At 36.3% G+C, this 19,657-nt stretch overlaps 2 protein-coding genes across 7 annotated transcripts; both read left to right on the top strand.

Annotated features, from left to right (window-relative positions):
• The first annotated feature begins 214 nt into the window (after positions 1–214).
• LOC121790645 lies at positions 215–2,737 on the top strand. Of its 6 annotated transcripts, none has more exons than XR_006048359.1 (7): positions 215–331; positions 578–618; positions 738–801; positions 902–1,162; positions 1,362–1,433; positions 2,109–2,272; positions 2,391–2,737. XR_006048359.1 is itself a non-coding variant. In XM_042188810.1 (6 exons), the coding sequence occupies exons 1-6, from the start codon at positions 299–301 to the stop codon at positions 2,418–2,420; spliced, it is 501 nt and encodes a 166-aa protein (XP_042044744.1). In that variant the 5' UTR covers positions 215–298; the 3' UTR covers positions 2,421–2,736. The 6 variants fall into 6 exon arrangements, 1 of the variants encoding a protein (XP_042044744.1); XR_006048358.1 differs by having other exon boundaries at positions 2,109–2,288; positions 2,391–2,736; XR_006048360.1 differs by having other exon boundaries at positions 733–801; positions 2,109–2,288; positions 2,391–2,735.
• A 7,735-nt stretch (positions 2,738–10,472) lies between these two features.
• On the top strand, positions 10,473–14,815 carry LOC121790650 (aspartic proteinase 36-like). Its single transcript, XM_042188813.1, has 10 exons — positions 10,473–10,935; positions 11,384–11,513; positions 11,614–11,861; positions 11,943–12,170; positions 12,800–12,962; positions 13,245–13,318; positions 13,402–13,498; positions 13,819–13,885; positions 14,210–14,281; positions 14,400–14,815. Exons 1-10 carry the CDS (start codon positions 10,691–10,693, stop codon positions 14,573–14,575), a joined length of 1,500 nt encoding a protein of 499 aa, XP_042044747.1. The 5' UTR covers positions 10,473–10,690; the 3' UTR covers positions 14,576–14,815.
• Positions 14,816–19,657: the final 4,842 nt, after the last annotated feature.

Raw genomic sequence — 19,657 nt, 5'->3', positions numbered from 1 at the left:
TATATATACACATCTAATGTGATATTTTTTATTTTTTTTTATTATTATTTGGGAATATACATAAATTTTGTTAAAAGTTCTCTTTTATTGTGGGCTTTAATTGGATTACCAATAGAAAAGAAAGCTTTAAATGGCTTGGGCTTTAGTTTGAAAATGAAAATGCATCTGAGATTCTAAGCCCAAATCGTTTTGATCAAATTAGATTGAGATTCTGCAAACACAGAGATTCAGCAAGGGTTTTACTAAACGAAGAAAAACATGCTGAGATAGAGGAAAATTCTCTCAGCAGCATTACGGAATGCTAATGGCGGAAGCTTGCTTTTTAGAGAGGGTAAGTATTCCTCCATTATCCCTCCCTGCAACCCTTGTCGATGGACTTCCCTACGATTCCGGGACGACGTCTATAAGGTCGGCTCAAAATTTATTGCATTTTAATGGTTTCGGAACTAATTTGGATCGATCATACAAATCAAATCGCCACGGAATTTTCGAATTTTATCCCTGTATGGTCATTGGTCTCATTTGAATCTGTTCCGATTGACGTTCTCGTATAATTGATTGCGTAATATGATCGCAGTTGGCGCATGAGGCGGCTGTTAAGCAATCACGAGATCGAATGTGAGTAATTGTCGATGTTGCTCTGCTCAATTTAATGCATTTACCTTGAATTTCAATTTGAGGCATGGGAATTTGCTTGACTGATGCTAATGTAGAAGGTCATGTGTGAATTAGGGCAGTAAAGATGAGATGAGTAGGAGTATACTTACTGACATGAATGAATTTGAGAAACATCGTGGGAAGGCAAGTTATACAACTTTAAAGCTAAGTTAGAATTTTGATTATATGATTTTTGAGTGCATAAGGTTGAGTTTTGATTGTAGATTTTGAGACTTGGGTGCAGGTATCAAAAGCGAATAAGGTTATAGTTCCTGCAGTGTCAGCACTCAAGTTTCCTTCCCTCGAAGTCTACTTTACGAATGGTTCTAAGCTTACACTTCTCGTGACCTCCAAAGAAGACGAAGCAAATTTGTCCTCATCAAATACGGCTAAGCTGCCCCTAACCTCGAAAACTAATGATACGAATGTGTTGACATCAGATACTGCTGAAACAGACATTGCTAAGGCGTCTTTAATAAGTCTATCATTTCGGGAAAGCTCGCAGGTGAGATTTGTATATATCAAATCTTAATTATCAGATCATCTTCATTTATGAGGTTACCATCTTTTGGGTGTAGACATCGGGCAAGCAGATGCCTCAGTTACTTGCATGGATACGTTCTTGATTTATGCGATAACTTGGGCTTATGGCGCTTTTTGTTGACATAATTGTTAGCTTTTAACTTTTTTCGCTACCTTGACAGGCTATGGTTGACTCGTGGACTTCACCCTGCTTGAAAGCATTTGCACATTCCAGTGATGTTCGTTTGTACGAGGTATTGCATCTTTCTCTGAATAGTAATCATATGCTAGCAGGTTTACCGGTCAAACTTATCTTTTGCTCTTATCTTGCCCTTAACTCTTAAACTTAGTTGTGCTTTATTTGCTAAATGGAGATTATTGCAAATTTGCAATTTCCTCAACTGCTTTCAGTTTTTTGAACTGATTACAGGCTACATTAGATTTTCTATCTCTACTTCATATAGGCTTGGTTATAGGGTCATAAAACCTCATACGATCAACATAATGTCCGACTATTGAATCTGTCATTTTTATGAAGAACTGCACCTGATCTTTGTTTTTCAATTTATAACCTTGGTAATGTGATGATTTATATAACATGCTTATTTATTTTCATTCCTGTAACTACCAATGGACCGAGCAACATTTCCCTTCTCTACTGCGCACTCTCTGAAACTCTATAGTTGATCTGCAGTCAATGTGATTATCCACTTAGCTTAGAGCATAGAAGACTATCACCTTCTAAACGACAATTGAGGAGCAAACTTAAAATGTGAATTTTAAAATAATCTATCTCAAAATACAGAAACTTATATGTGAAGCATTGGCAAAATTCTATTTTTGTGAATGCATGTTAACTTAATTCGCATTATTACTATTCCCAAAGTGAATCATGTCAACGGTTTTTGAGGATCACGTCTCTTGTGCAGGTGTCCTTAACGGATCAATGGTTATTGTCACATAAGCTCTCATAAGGAAACTACTTCTTAACTACATGAGAAAACCCACGCCTGCAGAGAAGCAAGATGCTCTGCAGAGGCAGATCGTTTATTCCTTTGGTGATCATTATTACTTCAGGAAGGAGCTTAAAATAGTAAATCTTCTTACAAGTATATCAGTTTCTTTCATACTCTATTCTACCCCACCTTCGTGGTTAGCCCAGATCAATTTTTTGTGGCTTCTTACCTACACCTCAACTCTGATATCTGCAGATATGCATTCTTACTCGACAAATCTGGTAGAGTACGGTGGTCAGGTACTGGAGCAGCAACAGAGGAGGAGGTGCCGTCGCGCTTTTACATTGCACATCCATATTGCTGGAAGAGAAGTAAGAAACAAATGTTTTGATTCGATGTTCAAATTTGAGGACACTTGATCGAGCAAACAAGACATAACGAGATCGTTGTTTTGGAAGAGTAGTGATACGAACCTCTATTATTATTATTTAGTTTAGATATTATAGGGATTTAGCATATCTTTTTCTATATCTTTGTTTTCTTGTTCATTAAGTCAGTAGCATTATAAATAGGATAGACTGTTATCTTTTTTATTCATTCAATCAATTAATAAAATCATTATCGTTTGCCCACTTGTGGAGTATCAAGCATCCAAAATTATCTATCGCTGCCGACAAGAATCATTCTTGCGCCCAGCTCTATCTCCGGAGATCACCGCCGACCCAAGACTTGGGCGCCGGATTAATCAACGGATTTAAACTCTCAACGCTGCCGACGGAGACTCCTCGCGCTAGCCCTATCGTTTGTCCGCCAACCCTTAAACGAGGGCGCCGGAATTGTGGTGTTATAGTTGTGAATTCGGACGGAATTCACCATTAGGAGCAGGAGGCTCTTAACAACTGGTGCTCTCATTGAGAGTTGACCCTCCCACCATCTCGAACCGAAGCTACACCGCTGCCCGACGGAAAACATTCCGCGCACAGCAACTGTTTTGGTTGTCGAGTCTCGCCTGTCCGCCGAGCTCTAGCAGCAGGACAACACTACTTCTGCAACGCCCGACGGGAAGGATACCCGAGTGCCGCGTCGAAGTCAAACGATCATCAACTACCACAGTCACGCCTCAGTCCGTCAACATGTCATACGACTACGCCGGCTATCGCCGTCGTCAATACGACTTCCCTCAGGCCACAGAGCCATTCCGTCCCTACCAGCCGGCCCAACCTCGCCGCGTAACCAGTTGGGACCCTCCGAGCAGCCGGGTGGAAGTACTATGTCCGCCGTCGTGGCCTGATCCAGAATCACCCTACGTCTCACACCACTTGGATCCACCTGATCGTCGCCCACGGCCGAGATACCAGCCCATCGGGTACCGCGATCGCGCGCAAGACGCTTGGCCCCGACACCGCGGTGGCTACATCGAGAGGGGTGGCCACCTATCTGATCGCAAAGATCATCAGACCCAATTAGGGTTTGATCGCTACCCGGCAACCGCAACGCAGCGGCACCGCCCAACGTGCTGGGACCCACCGGCGCAACAGCAGGACTGCGGCTACCTGACCGTTGACCGTCCCCGACGCTCGGAGACGCGCTGGGACCGACCTCGCCCTTGGGAGGAGGTGAGAGCGCGAGTCCAGCCCGCCTCCCACCAGCCCCGCTACTCCACCGAAAAGCCAACGCGGGACCTGTACAGTCAGCCCGAACGTGTGACCAGTCAAACTCCGGAGCAGCCACGCCTGCCGCTAATACGAGTCTCCCAGGCGGAGAAGTCAGAATGGTCCAGGTTGGGTCTCTGCTGGCACTGTCCCGAGAAATGGGTGATGGGACATGTGTGTAAACAACGCATTCTCTGTTATGCGGATGATGGGGAGGAGTTTGAGGAGAACATTCAAGATGAGAATTTAGCCGAAGAGAAAATTGATAATACTCCCACGATAGTATTCGGTGATGATGTTCCCCATGACATTACCGATGTTCACAATAATGGCGCTCCTCTTGATGTTCAAAACAACGAGTCCCCTGGAGAGTTCCTCAAGAACAAAGGGATTGTCAAGAACGACAGTGAGCCACCGCAAGTGCTCGTTGGGGTATATGATGAGAAGATTGGTGAAAAGGAGGAGACATTGCTAGAAGATAAAGAGGAGGATGGTTCTATTGGTGAAGTGGAGAAGATAATCGCCTCACTCAATATTGTTCAAGTGTCATCCAAAAATGTTGTTGGAAATTGTTGGGGCAAGAAAGGAGATGGTGCTTACACCGATTTGCCCGTAATTGCTTGTGTCTATGTGGATTTGAATGTCGGTGATGTTCCAAGTATGAATCATCGATCAACATCGCTCGACAAAGATGCAAGGTTTATCCCTCCGAGTAATGACATGCCATGCTTGGGCATTCTGGGAGGCGTGGACAAGCTTTTCGATTTGGCAAGAAATTTTTCCGACAAAGTTGGGTCTCCTTTGTTGATTTTTTATGGAAGTGAAGAAGGGAGACGTTCATCTGTTCGGTGTGTGTTTGATCCAGGAGGAGTTGCCTCGCCGAAGCTTCTGCTTTCAACTCTCATTTTTGCTTCGTGGTTCCCACCTTGAGGACAAGGTGGATTTTAACCGTGGGGGAGTTGATACGAACCTCTATTATTATTATTTAGTTTAGATATTATAGGGATTTAGCATATCTTTTTATATATCTTTGTTTTCTTGTTCATTAAGTCAGTAGCATTATAAATAAGATAGACTGTTATCTTTTTTATTCATTCAATCAATTAATAAAATCATTATCGTTTGCCCACTTGTGGAGTATCAAGCATCCAAAATTATCTATCGCTGCCGACAAGAATCATTCTTGCGCCCAGCTCTATCTCTGGAGATCACCGCCGACCCAAGACTTGGGCGCCGGATTAATCAACGGATTTAAACACTCAACGCTGCCGACGGAGACTCCTCCGCGCTAGCCCTATCGTTTGTCCGCCGACCCTTAAACGAGGGCGCCGGGATTGTGGTGTTATAGTTGTGAATTCGGACGGAATTCACCATTAGGAGCCGGAGGCTCTTAACAAGTAGCTGCATTTAATCCTTTTACAAGCTGTCTAACTCAATATCTATTTCCAGATGGTTTTGACCACATGGAATTCTGATTGCAAAGGTCGTATGCACTATTGCATTTGATTTTATGCACTTTCATATTGGTTTTATTTATGACCCTATTTGCAATAAATCGGAGACGAAGCGATTGAATCCAATCCACAAATCGCTACTAGGCTCATTTGTAATATTCTAATTCATGAGTCATTTTATTATATTTAATTTAATTTAATTTAATTTAATTATATAAATCTTAAAGAATATGAAGGGGGAAAATAAGTCAACGGTCAACTATCACAACTTGCATTCAAAACTTAAAAAGTCAACCACCGCCACGACGGCCAGATCTCATAGTCTCATCAATATCCATTACTATATTGCAAGAAAAAAAAACACCTAAGCTCCAAATTCAGCTCCCCCACCATAATTCCAACTTCCATAAATAAAATTTCTTGAATCTTTGAAAGAAAAAAAAAGTCATGGAAATCTCTGCTTCACTCTACTTCTCATGCTGGTCTCTCATCACCATCACTTCTCTCAAACTTGGATTCCAATCTCTAGAGCTTCAAAGCTCCACCATCTCACAACTCATCATCTTCTCCCTCAAGCGAATCCTAGCCGTCCGCGTTTGCCATTCATCCACCTACGCCTTAGTCCACCGCCACGGCGCCAACAACGCATCCCTCTTCGACCATCTCCGACTCTCGGTCCTCGGATTTTCCTTCCTTTTCTACGCATCCATCTTCCTACGACCGATACCTCTGACCCTCGTCTTATCATACGCCTTCGCCGTCACCATTATAATCTCCCTTGTCACGGCCACCGAAACCGGCCTCCTCATCGACTTCATCGTACGGTCCGTCCTCGCTCCACGTACAAAACGACGCGTTTTTCACCCCCTTCGTGCTTGTTGTCGCGTTTTTCACTTCGGGCGTATCAGCATTAATCCATGACGATTTTTCTTCCGGTTCCGGTCCGACCGGGTCGGACCAAACCGGGCCGGGCGGTCGGGAGATTGGACCGGTGGAGGCATCGAAGAAGATGAAGGTTTTTAAATTCATAGCTTCAACGTTTGTGGTTTTCGCGTTCCAATTATTAGCGAGATTGGAATCGTTGGACCATGTGTTGACATTCTTGTGGTTAGCCGTTGCGTGGCTCGGTTGCGATGCTCTGACCATGAGCCGGTTCGAGTCGGGGATTTTCTATAGCCTAATTTGTACTGTGGTGGCCGGGTGCACAGTGCGGTTCGGTCTAACCGGTTCGACATGCTTGGTTAACGTTGCCTCGGTTATCCTCCTTGCGTTGCACGATATATTACTCACAGTGCGTTTTCTACATGGCCGTGATGCGGTTTTGTTGTGACAGGCGTGTGCATTTAAACAATCTTGTAATGTTAATTATTTAAGGTATTTTATAAGTCCAATTGTTTTAATTGGGCCTAAAAAGAGCGCCCATTAACTCGGTTCCTCACTTTATTGTTATTGCTTCACGAAATAAGTATAATTATATTTTTTTGGAAAATTATATAAAATCGTAATTATATGGAGTACTATATTTTTCAAGTAAATATTTGGGGTTTTATTTATTTGATGATTTGAAAGTGGGTTTCTGGCTGAAATCTTTTTGGTATTGGACAAATTGTTAGATAGAAACCAGTAAACTGACAAAAACAAATAATTCGTCTGCACCGGACAAGAATACGTGCTCCACTTTCTTTGTCGAGTTATTCCTACCAAACTCGATATATCAATATCATAAAAAAAATATTAATATTAATTGACGGAAAATAACCTTTTAGATTTGGGTGGAAATTTGAGGAAACATTTGGTATTATCATACTACTAGAATATTGATTTAAATGTGGACGTTTAACATTCTCAATTTTTTTACAGCAATACGAGTTTGAAATGGTAGGTTAACTACATGGACTATTAGGAGATTATATTTACTTCCTTCATTCATTATAATACTATCTCATATTTTCATTTTCGTTCATCTATCACTAAATATTTCATTTCACTTTTACAATTTTCGATAAATGGATAATACATTCAACTAACTCATTGCACGCATATACTACTAGGACACGTTTTATTAACATTTTCCACTAATTTATTTCATATTTAAAATCATTGTCAAATAAAAGTGTAATATTTAATTATGAACTTAAGTAGTAGTATTTATTTAAATATATATTCCTTTTGATGGTAGAAGCACTTCAAATTTACTCGATATTAATAAATTTGACGGAGTTTCAAAACAGAATAGACATTCGAAAGTATCGCACGTAAAGTTGTGAAATGATACATCTAATTGTGGCAAAGATCTTGGTCATAGGAAAGACCAAAATTCTCTCATCTATTCACGTTTCAAAGAGATTGAACTCAAAGTTAAGCCCGCAGGGGCGTAGCGTAATTGGCAACGGAGGGGCAGATCTTGCTACAATGAACTCAAAGTAATTGACTTTAGCGACATTTAATTAATCCTAAGAACAATAAATGACGATATTAAAGTAATATAAATACTAAGAATTTCATAAAGCGCAATAAGTAGTTACAGTTCCCATAAGTTGATATCTATTTATTTGATCCAACCAACTGCACGAAATTAAGAGAATTTAATAAAATTATTAAGCTTTAATAAATTTGTACACTTAAAAGCCCTTGGAACAATTAATATACACTCACACTTTCAACATTAAAAAAAAGATGTAATTAGGAGAAAGATGATTTATTTATTCTGAGACATGCGATTAATTACGTGGAGATTTTTAATTACATAAATGAACACTATATTAAAACGTCGTAATTGCATTGCATGTGACATATCAAATCTATTTAGACGGTGAAACTTATATAAGACCATATAATGATAAATAATATAAATACTGAAGACTGATTAAATTATATATATTGCATGCTTAGTAATGGTTCACACTCCACAGTTGTGCCAGTAATTTATGTTTATTTATTTTTTTGTACATAAAATAAGTTTTTTTTTAAAATTGGGTATATTGGTTTCACTGTATCAATACTAATTGAATCCATCAAAAGTATTACTCATTATTTTTCTATTATTAAAGTTGGTGCATGTTGTTTTACTTCGACATTAATATAGTGTATAGATTAATTAGATCCCTAATCCACCTAAAAAAGGCGAACCCCACTTTGCTTTTGAGTCAATTTCTTAAGGGCAAAGTGAAAGAATTGAATTATTGAGGCACCATGTTTTTTGGTAAAGCATGCAAAAAAATAAAACTAAAATAAAGGTAGTGTGACTCAAAACATATTACTCCATAAAATAATATTTTGTAGAAGGTTCTTGGGCAATTTCTTAGCTTTAGCATCTCAAGAAAGTTGTGGATCACGTACATTTAATTTTAATTTTATTTTTCTGATGAATGAACCAACTTTATACAGAATTAGGGGATGACCCCACATAGTTTAAGAAATAATATATATTGGTTGGTCCATTATTAGCTTTTTCATTGATTATGTAGAATTAATCAATATTAAATAACTTAATTTTCCTTGTTAAGTAAACTGTCACTATTTAATGGTTTTGGGTAGTAACCTGCATCCTTCATCAAACAACACATTCTTTTCAACCAATCATTGCCACTATCTTAATAATTTTATAAATATCTTACTTGTGTGAATTTTTTTAAATAATTTCATCTTAATCAAAGCTTTAGTATGCTTTTATGTGATATAATTAATACTCAATCCGTTTCATTATAGTTCAGTCGTATTTATTTTTGTCGTCCATTATTGTGATGATAAGGCGATCTTAATAAATGGTATAATAGTCATTATGGTAAATACTCTTTTTGTATTATTAATAGTATGATAATTTATTGATTATAAGGGCAGCCGTGGCTCATTAAGCTGAAATTATGTTAGAGTAATTGAGAGGGGCAGTTAAACTAAATAGAGTTACCCAAAATGATAAATTAATCGTGATGAATAATTGTGCATAATGTATTATTTGGCAAATTAATCGGATAAGAATTAGAAACAATTCTAGAATATAGTTGCGTCGTGGTAGAGAATTTTGAGACAAATGTGGCTGCAGTTTCATGCAGTTTTATAATAGGTGGACCAATTGCCTTTATTTTTGTTTATAAATTTATTTATTTATTTATTTTAGGGTGGGTCGACATTGTAGGAGTATCAATCATCTTAATAAATTACTTATTAATTGTGTCAATACAATCGTCAAAGTTGGCGAATTTGTAGGTATAAAATCATGACGATTTTTACATCGGTCTATCTGAATCTTACTAGTATTTATACAGTTCATATTGTAGTTAATCGATAATAAGTCCTATATATGAATAAATGCTAAAAATCTAATGGTTTTCTTTGAATGTAATAAAATGCAAACTCTAAATATAGTACAAACTTCAAGCTATGATCTGGACAGTTAAAAATGTCAACATATTATAAAATAATAGCAATAGAAAATATCAACACAATTTCAACGATTGACATTGTGTTGATATTGTACTAATATTATATTGAAATTGTGTTGACATCAAAAACTTAAAATTTTACATTGTGTTGACATTACACTGACGTTGTATTGATACCGTGTTAAAAAGTTTGTAGTTTGTACAATATATGAGTTTGTATTTTATAACTATACTGGTTTTCTTTATATTAAGTATCATTTAAACTCTATCAAAATCACTCTATTTTCTAAAACTGCCAAATTAAGAAAATGGCCCAAAATAAAAAATAGATTAATTTTTGTTGATTAAATATTGATTAAATGTAATTTTAACTCGATCTATCAAAATCATTTTGCTTTTTTAAATCATGAAATTAAGAAAATGTATTCTGACTATTGATTAAAAAAACAAAAAGAAACTTAAGTATTTATTGACAATTTTTTTGTTAACTAACCTAACTAAAAAATTACAATTACTAATTACTATGAAACACAACTTAATTAACAAATGTTTTCCTCTACTAGCCATTGGCAAAGTGTTTCATTAAAGTAAGTAAGCCTACAACCTTTTCACTAAAGTGGTTTACTGTAAATTCATAATCTTTAAATGTAAATTTTATTTTTGTATATCAATTTTGGAAAATCAGGTGTAGATTGCTTAAACAATTGATTTACTATGATTTTACTAAATTACAAAGAAATACCCATAAAGTAAGTAAGCGTACAACCTTTTCCATTCAACGTACAATCAACCGCAGCGAACAATCCACATCTTACGTAATTATAAAGCTGCAGTTATCTGTTCTTCCCTCTCTCTCTCCTTTTCTCTCTCATTCTTTTTCTCTCAAAATTCATGCGCACACAGAGATTTATACACAATGCATAATCACTGATTATAGTCTCACATATTTATATAAATTCGTGTATAAATATCGATAATCTCCGTATTGTTGCTTAGAGCATAAGAAAAGGTGAAAAAAATTGAGAGAGAAAAAGCAGGGGAAAAGGGGGTGGTGTGTGGATAGCAGAATGCCGCCGGCGAGAATTCTGGTGGCTCAGGCAATCGCGGCGGCGGCGGTGCTACTTTTCGCGGTGTCGGTGGATGGGGAGGGGAAGGGAATGGTGCTGAGCTTGGAGAGGGCGAGTCACGAGGGAGTTGGGGTGAGTCAACTCAGGCACCGCGACCGAGTCAGGCACGGTAGGTTGTTGCAGCAGCAGCCTTCCGGCGTCGTTGATTTCTCCGTTGAAGGCACCTATGATCCTTATCTTGTTGGGTGAGTTTTTGAATTTTGTAATTAATTTATTATTGGATTGTTGTGATTGTGCGATTGGATTGGATTGGAAAGGTGAATGTGCGGCATTTTACGAAGAATTTCCCCTCTATGGAAATAAACGGATAAATGAGCTGGATATCAGAATGCCTGATTCTGATTGGATGAAGAATGGTGGTTAATGCTGAATCTGTTGTGAAATCTGTCCCTTTCGTGGAATTAACTGTCGAAGTCAAAAAAACCTTTGCTTCATTGTTACAAAAGTGCATTTGAATTGATTCCAACGTGATTGAATGTGATGTGTTGTGTTGTGCAATTAACTTTCGTAGAGAATATATTCTTCAATTTCAGACGGAATGCTGCACAAATTTCTTCAATTTTTAGTGTGAATTTAATACTATTTTTTAAGCTCGGCTGTTCTTTGATTTTATCTTGTTGGGTTGTTTCTCAGGCTATATTATACAAGAGTAAAATTGGGAACTCCGGCAAAAGAATTCTATGTACAGATAGATACTGGAAGTGATGTGCTATGGGTTAGTTGCAATCCCTGTAAAGGCTGTCCCTCATCCAGTGGACTGCAAGTATGTCAAACATTTTCTGCAAATTCCATTGCTTCGAAATTTAATTTTTTGAAGTATTTTAAACTGATGGTTTATTGAAATGCATTGTTTTCCTCGACAGATAGAGCTCGAGTTTTTTGATCCTCCCAGCTCATCCACGGCTTCACCGATCTCATGTTCTGACCAGAGGTGTGCTCTGGGGGCTCAGTCTTCTGATTCTGGTTGTTCGGGCCAGAACCAGTGTGGGTATACCTTCCAGTATGGTGATGGCAGCGGGACATCTGGCTACTATGTGTATGACTCGATGTATTTCGACTCTGTAGTTGGGAGTTCATTGGCTTCAAATAATTCAGCACCTGTTGTTTTCGGGTTAGTTCTTGTTCGTACTAGTTAAATTATCATTTGTGCTTGTTTTTATCAATTGATTTTCTCGGGTACATTCCTTCACAGTTGTAGCACATCACAAAATGGGGACCTTACCAAGCCAGATAGGGCAGTTGATGGTATATTTGGTTTTGGACAGCAGGGATTATCTGTGATTTCACAGCTTTCATCACAGGGAATCACCCCATATTCGTTTTCTCATTGTTTGAGAGGAGAGAGTGGTGGTGGTGGCATATTGGTTCTTGGTCAAATAGTGGAGCCAAATATGGTTTTCACTCCACTTGTTCCATCACAGTATGTATTTTCCTGCCAGAAAATCTTCAATTATTTGCCTTCCACATATTTTTGTTAATCTAAGGTGAATTTAAGTTCTCCCATGTAAAAGCGTTGTTTATTTTCGGCTTGATTTTACTAAAGCGTAGTCTCAGAAATGTACTCCTTGATACAAAGGACTCTTGAAGCTGAACTGCCTTGAAGTATTAGTAGTCATTGGAACTACTTGATACATTTGTGAGTGTTGACGCTCGGTCTTTTCCTTAAAGATTTGAAAATCTGAAACTAGCCTTAATAGGTAAATAAACAGTCTGCTACAGCTAAAACCACAATTCAACAACTCTTGACTTAGAACTCATGTCTTAAGTTAATGTGCATTTGTTAGTGTCCTCAATCAGAATTAATTACTTCATATGTTTTGGAAAGTTATCTACTGTGAGTGCTGAATGTTGACTTTGTATATCATGAATGTTTTCTGACAGTTAAATTGCTGTAGTTTAAGGATTATGCCTTGTCATTTGATTTTGTTTTTCATGTTGCAAGTGTTATCTATACTTCAGATTCTGAATATTATGAAATTACACTAATTCAACTTGTTGGATATGTCACCAGCACTCAATTTGAAATATTTGCTCCATCCATCTTTCCAGGCCACATTACAATGTAAATTTACAAAGTATAGCTGTAAATGGCCGGACACTCAGCATTGATTCATCTGTTTTTGCGACTTCAAGCAACCGTGGAACAATAATTGATTCAGGCACAACTTTGGCATACCTTGCGGAAGAGGCTTACGATCCATTTGTTACTGCAGTATGTTTCAAAAGAGTGCATATTCAATTTTTGGTTAAATGGTGCAACCAATGGAATCTTTACCATTATATGCAATTAAAGCATTACTCTCAAGCCTTGCACATAACCAATATAGGAGTGTTCTGATTGTGAATAATTCAATGGTGGTGTTGTAATTATAATTTAGAAAACTTGTATTGTAGTTTTCAAATAGAGTGAACACAGTGTTCTGCAAAGCAATGACTTATACTGAATTTTATCGTATTTGATCTCTGATATGTAGAGTATTTATTGGCCCTGCAGATCACAGAAACTGTCTCAGGATCGGTTCGCCCTCTGCTTGCAAAGGGAAATCAGTGTTATCTAACTACCTCGAGGTTTTATATCTGAGACTTATTATTCTCGTTTGCACATCTTTCTGGCCATTCCTCTTAAATTGTTCTTTATTTTTCGTCTCCAGTGTCTCAGAAATATTCCCACAAGTTACTCTAAACTTTGCGGGTGGTGCATCAATGATTCTCAGGCCTCAAGACTATCTTTTGCAGCAGAATTCTATTGTAAGTCAACATTTGGTAGCATTTGGAATCTCTCAGAAAAACTGTAGCATTAGCCCTCCACCTGACTACATCTGGAAACATACTGATTTGATTTGTCATAGAGTTAGGCATTTAGCGACTCTGGTCTTAGAATTTAAAACTGAAGCTGACATGTGTTGTACTCAACTACATTATGGAGAAAGTAGTTATTCTTAATCAGCTACGGATATCCTTGATTGGAATCTAAATATATGCTATTCACTATACTCCGTATTACAGCTCTCTGTCTTTCCCTTCTTTCTCTTGATGTTTGGTAAATATGCAATGGTTTGCTTGCATAGGGTGGTGCTGCAGTGTGGTGCATCGGCATTCAGAAAATTCAGGGTCAAGGAATTACCATTTTAGGCGGTACGCATATTTCAGCTTCCCTATTCTATCTATGCATATCTATAATCATGCAGCTATACACCAAACAGTTACAGTAAGTTTTAAAGCTATTATAAGGCTTGTGTTGGTTAAATTCTCTAATAAAATGCTTACCTCGTATCTTCTGGGCTCATCTGATTTCTGTATTCCACATATATATATATATGAAATCTCTGTCCAATGTGTTGGGATGGTCAATTTTAGTACTGAATGAGGCTTAAGATATATGGCATGTGTTGTTCCAGACTCCATGTTCGACTTTCTTTATTCGGTGTTGATTGAGATATATGGCACCTCTCCCTGCAGATCTTGTTCTGAAAGATAAGATTGTTGTGTATGATATAGCTGGTCAAAGGATTGGATGGGCAAACTATGACTGTAAGCTTTCCTTGCTCAGCTCGATATCCTTCTCCTTCCCGCTCTCAACTTAACACAATGCCAGCAATCTCAAAAACTGCTTCGACTCACTCATTAATACAAACTCTGTGTTCTGCAGGTTCGTCATCTGTGAACGTCTCGACAACCACCAGTACAGGTAAAACAGAGTTCTTCAATGCTGGGCAAGTTGACAATAGCAACTCGGCAGATAATGCGCCTTCCAAGCTTATACCGATCGTCGTTGTAGCACTACTACTGCATATAGCGTTCTTTGGCGTCACCCCATTATTGTGATATGAATCATGATGAATCTCTTGTGTGAGGTTTTTTGTAAATTCTTTTCACTTTGGTAGTTTCTATGTTGTATACTTAGATAAAATTGCAGGCTTCTAAGTTTAAGTTAAAAGATACTACTATATCTTTATTAGAATAGAATTGGTCTTGTCTTGTTGCACTCTTAAAAATTTGTAGATTTATTGCACAGATATTTATTTATTTTTAATTTAGAGAAGCGTGACATCACGCATCTTCAAATGGGATACATTATCATTATAATCGCCAATTTGATAACTTTCAATTTGAAAGGATATTAGTTATGCGCTTCCTAGAAATCAGAAATTATTAAATTTGTAAACATATAAGGTAACCCAGTTGTGATCTTTACATTTCAAAATGATTTAAATTCTATATCGAAGGAAATGAAGAGGCATTCAAAAATCAATTCTTGGTATGTATATGTGTGAGAGTTAATTCTTGAAAAAAATTATGATTATGAGGTTTTAGGCTGTTATTGAGCATGTTTTGATTATTACTTTCAAGCTATAACAAATTTTACTTTGTAGAACCTATATGGATAAAAAAAATATAAAAGAGATGGTCTTTCATGAAATTTTAATGTTTACTTTTTCATGCCTAATGATGTAGTTAAACATGATTGCTGAATGCAAATTGAAGTGAGAGTGAGATGGATGAGAATTAGGATTAAATGTTACTCAACATTATTTTCTCTTACTTTACCATTTCTCCACTTTAACTATTTATTATCTTTTTATAAAAAAATAAAAAATGACCGGAACTCCTAATGTCGGACGGAGGGAGTATGTTCTAATCTTAAGATACTTTTAATCATATGGGTCATCTTTTAATGCTTATAACACCATAATCCAAAACTAAGACTAAATCTGGTTGTATTTAAGCACATGGTTGATCCTTATGTGCAGGTTGTTGCTTCAACGGATTGGCTCACTCACGGTAACAAATATGGAGCGCTCATTTGTCTGCAAGCTCACGGGAAATAAATAATTATTGATCTATATAATGAGAACATGAGTCCCGAAGGGAAAACTATTAACGGGGGAATGATTAGTTAGTTACCTTGTCTTCTATGTTTTTCTTTTTTGTTTGCCTTTCCCTAATCATGTTTTCCCATTTTCATGAGAACCTTCTGGCAATATGGAACCTCAAATGATCATATATATTATAGGGATGGAGTTGGTGAAAACCAATAATACGATCATGTTGTTTTCTTTGAAGTGAGCGTGATACAAATGGTATGCTAGTATATGTATTTTATGATCTCTTCATTTTTTTCTCTCTATTCAAATACTTGCTTTGATATTCATGCTTGCTTATCTATTCAAGAAGAATATCGGCCAACAATCACATATGTTCTAGTGATAAAGAGGCATCATACCCACTTCTTTGTTGCTGATCATGAAGACAAGGAAATGATGGATTCAAACGGCAACATTCGTGCTGGCTCTGAAGTTGAATTTATCCTCTTGGTTTCGTCAATTCCATATTCCTTTCAATTACAATGCCTACTCTTCTGATTAGGCACTGTGGTGGATAATCTAGAGGAATATTATACTTATGACATACATATACTTCCATTACATTGAAGATGAACTTGTATAATGTCAATTGTTAGTAAATTCAATTTTTCAACAGAAGATCAATGAAAACAAAAGGCATATAAGTTAGAGTACACAAGAATAACGATCAGATATGCTTACATCAAATCATCGGTTGACTTATCAGTAATCCCACTAACCTTCTTATGGCGCATTGTTCGATCTTCATATTGAGACATGTCTGATAACGAACAATGCAAACAAAGAAATCAGTATAGCATATTTAGCCCAACCCATCCCAACTAACCCACTTCACTGGTGGTACTGGGCTATGGCGTTTTGAATTCGTAAAAAGAAACCCAGCCTAACCCACTTCACAAGTGGTAGTGGAGGTTTTAGATATAGACGTGTGCATATCTTTCTCTCTCCGGAAGAAAGAGAGACATGAATTTGCCTCTTTTCATTTTATGTCATTTTAGGATACCATTAACTTAAGGGGTATTGACATCTAATAACACGAAACTTTTAAAAAAAAAAATTTGCCACAAACTTTAATCTTGACACAGAATATCGCAAAGTGAGAATAGTCTTAAAAATCATGAACTTTCCTAAAAATATTATATTTGCCACGAATTTTAAAAGTTGTGGGAAATACCATGAAATAAATTTTTCGGCCAAGTTTAAGTGACGTGGCAGTCGTGGCTCGCCGAATGTCCTACTCATAACCTCCGTAAATAGGACAAAATGCAGCGTTTTTAAACTTGCAAAACGTTATTGTTTGAATCCTAACTACAATTATAATCATATTGCCCAAAATCAATGAACTTGGATCGAAAATTCATTTTGTGTGAAATCCATACTTCTATCAAAGTTCATGGTATTTCCCACTATTTTAAAGTTCGTGGAAAATACCAAAATTTTAGAAAGTTCATGATTTTTAAGGCCATTCTCTCCATCACAAACTTAAATAGCTGTTGAATTTTTCCACCGTCAACGAAATAGGAATATATTAACATGAGATGGATAGCCATATCTGGCTTCAAACTTAGATCCTTGCTATGGCAAAATGCACAACAAGGGATGTTGTGTACATTACCACCATTGATTTGTGGATAAAAGAAAATAATATAACTTCATAAAAGTCAATGGAAGGTGATGATGTGCACAACATCTCTTGCTGTTGTGCATTTTGCCACAGGGGATCCAAGTCCTCTGCCTTCTAAAGACCTTGTATCCTCTGGCTTCTAAAGACCTTGTAATCAAATCACTATCATTTTTATGTGATAGCAATATGTGACGTGATGTGATGGCCAATGAGATGTAGTCAGACTTCTGTTAAAGGTGGGAAAACTCAATAACTATTTAAGTTTGTGATATTATATGACAAGTTTAGTTATTGAAAAAAATAATTTTTTGGAAAATTATTTTGATAGTAGGCGCCAATAATTTAAATTATGCAATTGAAATCAAAAGATGAATAGAGAAAATATTCAATAGACTAGAGGTACAGTACTAAATATCAATATAATGTGGAATGTCGAATCAATAATATGTTAACAAATAGATTCATGATGAATGTAAATCTAAATAGATTCATTGTGTTAAACTAGGGAAACTTTTCCCAAATTATATGGTCCTCAGTCGTTACGTGTATTATTTGTACGATACGAGATTTAATGACATTCTTTAAACTTTTTTTATATATACAAATGCATAGATACACGAAAAAATCAACACCAACAAATTTTATTATCATATTGATGTTGTGTTTTAGCTTTAGATATTTATGGTTGCATATTGAAAATTCATAAAAATGTTAAAAAAGTAATCCTTTATAATGGAGAATACAGTAGCTATGAGAACAATTTATCATTCAATTAGGGAGATTTGTCAAGATTGGTAGTAGGATTTAAAAAATTAATCATTTACTTTGTAATGTATCCAAAAAGTTATAAATATAAAATATTGCATTTTATTATTGTTGTTGATCTTACTTTATTCTCATTATTAAGTACTATATTTATCTTATTTTATTATCATCATAAGATCATCAGGCCCACATAAAAAAGGCCCAATATCCAAAAAAGAATGGTGATCTAGTCTCTGTCTTGTTTTTTAAATTGACAAATAAACATAAAAATTTTAAGGCCGCAGCACGTGGACTCGAACTTGTAACTTTCAGTCCATGCATCAACCACTCTACCGCTTGGCAAACACAACACGTGCACACCATTCCTCATTTTTTAATGCAAGTCTCTCTCTCATTCCCTCTCACACTGATCACTTTCTTATGCAAGGCTAAAATTATTTGGATGAGTTCATGCTAGTTTGAAACTATGAATGGTAGTATTTGATGGTTACCTTTGGTGAGGGGAAACTCTGAGAAGAATCCTAACTATCTTCTCCCTTGACTTGCTTTCTATTGCCTCCTCTCCCTCACTCACTAACTCTCCCTATTTACATGATTTAAGCATAAGTTGGATTGGAGCTTGGAGCTTGTATCTTGTATTGTGCTACTTTGAGTTATATCATGTTTCTCCCTTTCCTTTCTTATTTGAAAATTTTGCCCAAAAAATGATCATCTACAACTGGCTCCTTTATGATGCCCAAACAAAAAAGAAACTTGTCTTTATTCCTTAAACAAACATATTTTTTGTCCATTTCCTTTCTTTTGCCCTTGTACTTGAAGATTTGAGGATCCATTTTCACCCCTTTTTCTTGATGATTTTAACAAAAATCTTTAATTTCCTTGTAAGACTCAAGGCTCGGATATTTATGTAAATTTTCTTAATTGGCATAATAGGAGTAGAAATTTTTAAATCGGATATTTTACAAAAGAGAGAAAAATATATATTGGGACTACATATTACAAAAGAGAGTAAGAAATTTAATTTAGGAATGGTAGTATTTAAATGTTGTTGAGAGTGTCCATCTTTTATATAGGGACGAACATTATCATTTTTTTAAATCTTTTGTCCACAATATTTTCTTTTTCTTTTTTTGGCATGTATTTGGTTGGATCTCTATGTCTTTTTCCATTCAAATTATCTTTCCTTCCATCTCAACTCTCATGCTCTCACATTATTGAAGAAAGTGTGCATAATCCAAAAGGTTTTGTTTTACAAAGAAGAAAAATGATACTTATAGTCTCATTTAACGTGTTCACAAAACATAGTCCCACTTCAAAAATATTAACTTTCTCTCATACTTTACCCATTTTTTCTCCTTCTCATACTTTATACCTACTTTTTCTCTTCATCTCTCCTACTTTATCTACTTTTTCTCTCTCTCATACTTTATCAACTTTTCATTAAAATCCGGGTCATCCACCAATGAGACTATTTTTTATGGACGTATGGAGTATTAAATTAAATTTTAATCCAAAATTAAAATTTAATTTAATATTCTTTTTCTTGGTATTTTAATTCGGTCTGGCCCATATTTGGGGAGCCCGTCACTCGATGCCCTTAGCCCATCAATAAAAGGAATTTTATTATTTTTGTAGTAGTAATTTATTTTAGTT

The sequence above is a fragment of the Salvia splendens genome, unplaced genomic scaffold (genome assembly GCF_004379255.2).
Source record: "Salvia splendens isolate huo1 unplaced genomic scaffold, SspV2 ctg57, whole genome shotgun sequence".
NCBI classification, from domain to species: Eukaryota; Viridiplantae; Streptophyta; class Magnoliopsida; order Lamiales; family Lamiaceae; genus Salvia; species Salvia splendens.
The sequence above is the reverse complement of the archived record's forward strand: the minus strand, read 5'-3'. Positions and strand labels throughout refer to the sequence as shown.

Bases quoted from the DNA above. Each gene is read 5' to 3' on its own strand.
- LOC121790645 (XM_042188810.1), top strand. From the start codon at position 299: ATGCTAATGGCGGAAGCTTGCTTTTTAGAGAGG. The intron at 619-737 runs GTGAGTAATTGT...GAATTAGGGCAG, and splicing joins AAGCAATCACGAGATCGAAT to TAAAGATGAGATGAGTAGGA. The intron at 802-901 runs GCAAGTTATACA...ACTTGGGTGCAG, and splicing joins TTGAGAAACATCGTGGGAAG to GTATCAAAAGCGAATAAGGT.
- LOC121790650 (XM_042188813.1), top strand. From the start codon at position 10,691: ATGCCGCCGGCGAGAATTCTGGTGGCTCAGGCAATCGCGGCGGCGGCG. The intron at 10,936-11,383 runs GTGAGTTTTTGA...GTTGTTTCTCAG, and splicing joins TATGATCCTTATCTTGTTGG to GCTATATTATACAAGAGTAA. The intron at 12,171-12,799 runs GTATGTATTTTC...CCATCTTTCCAG, and splicing joins ACTCCACTTGTTCCATCACA to GCCACATTACAATGTAAATT.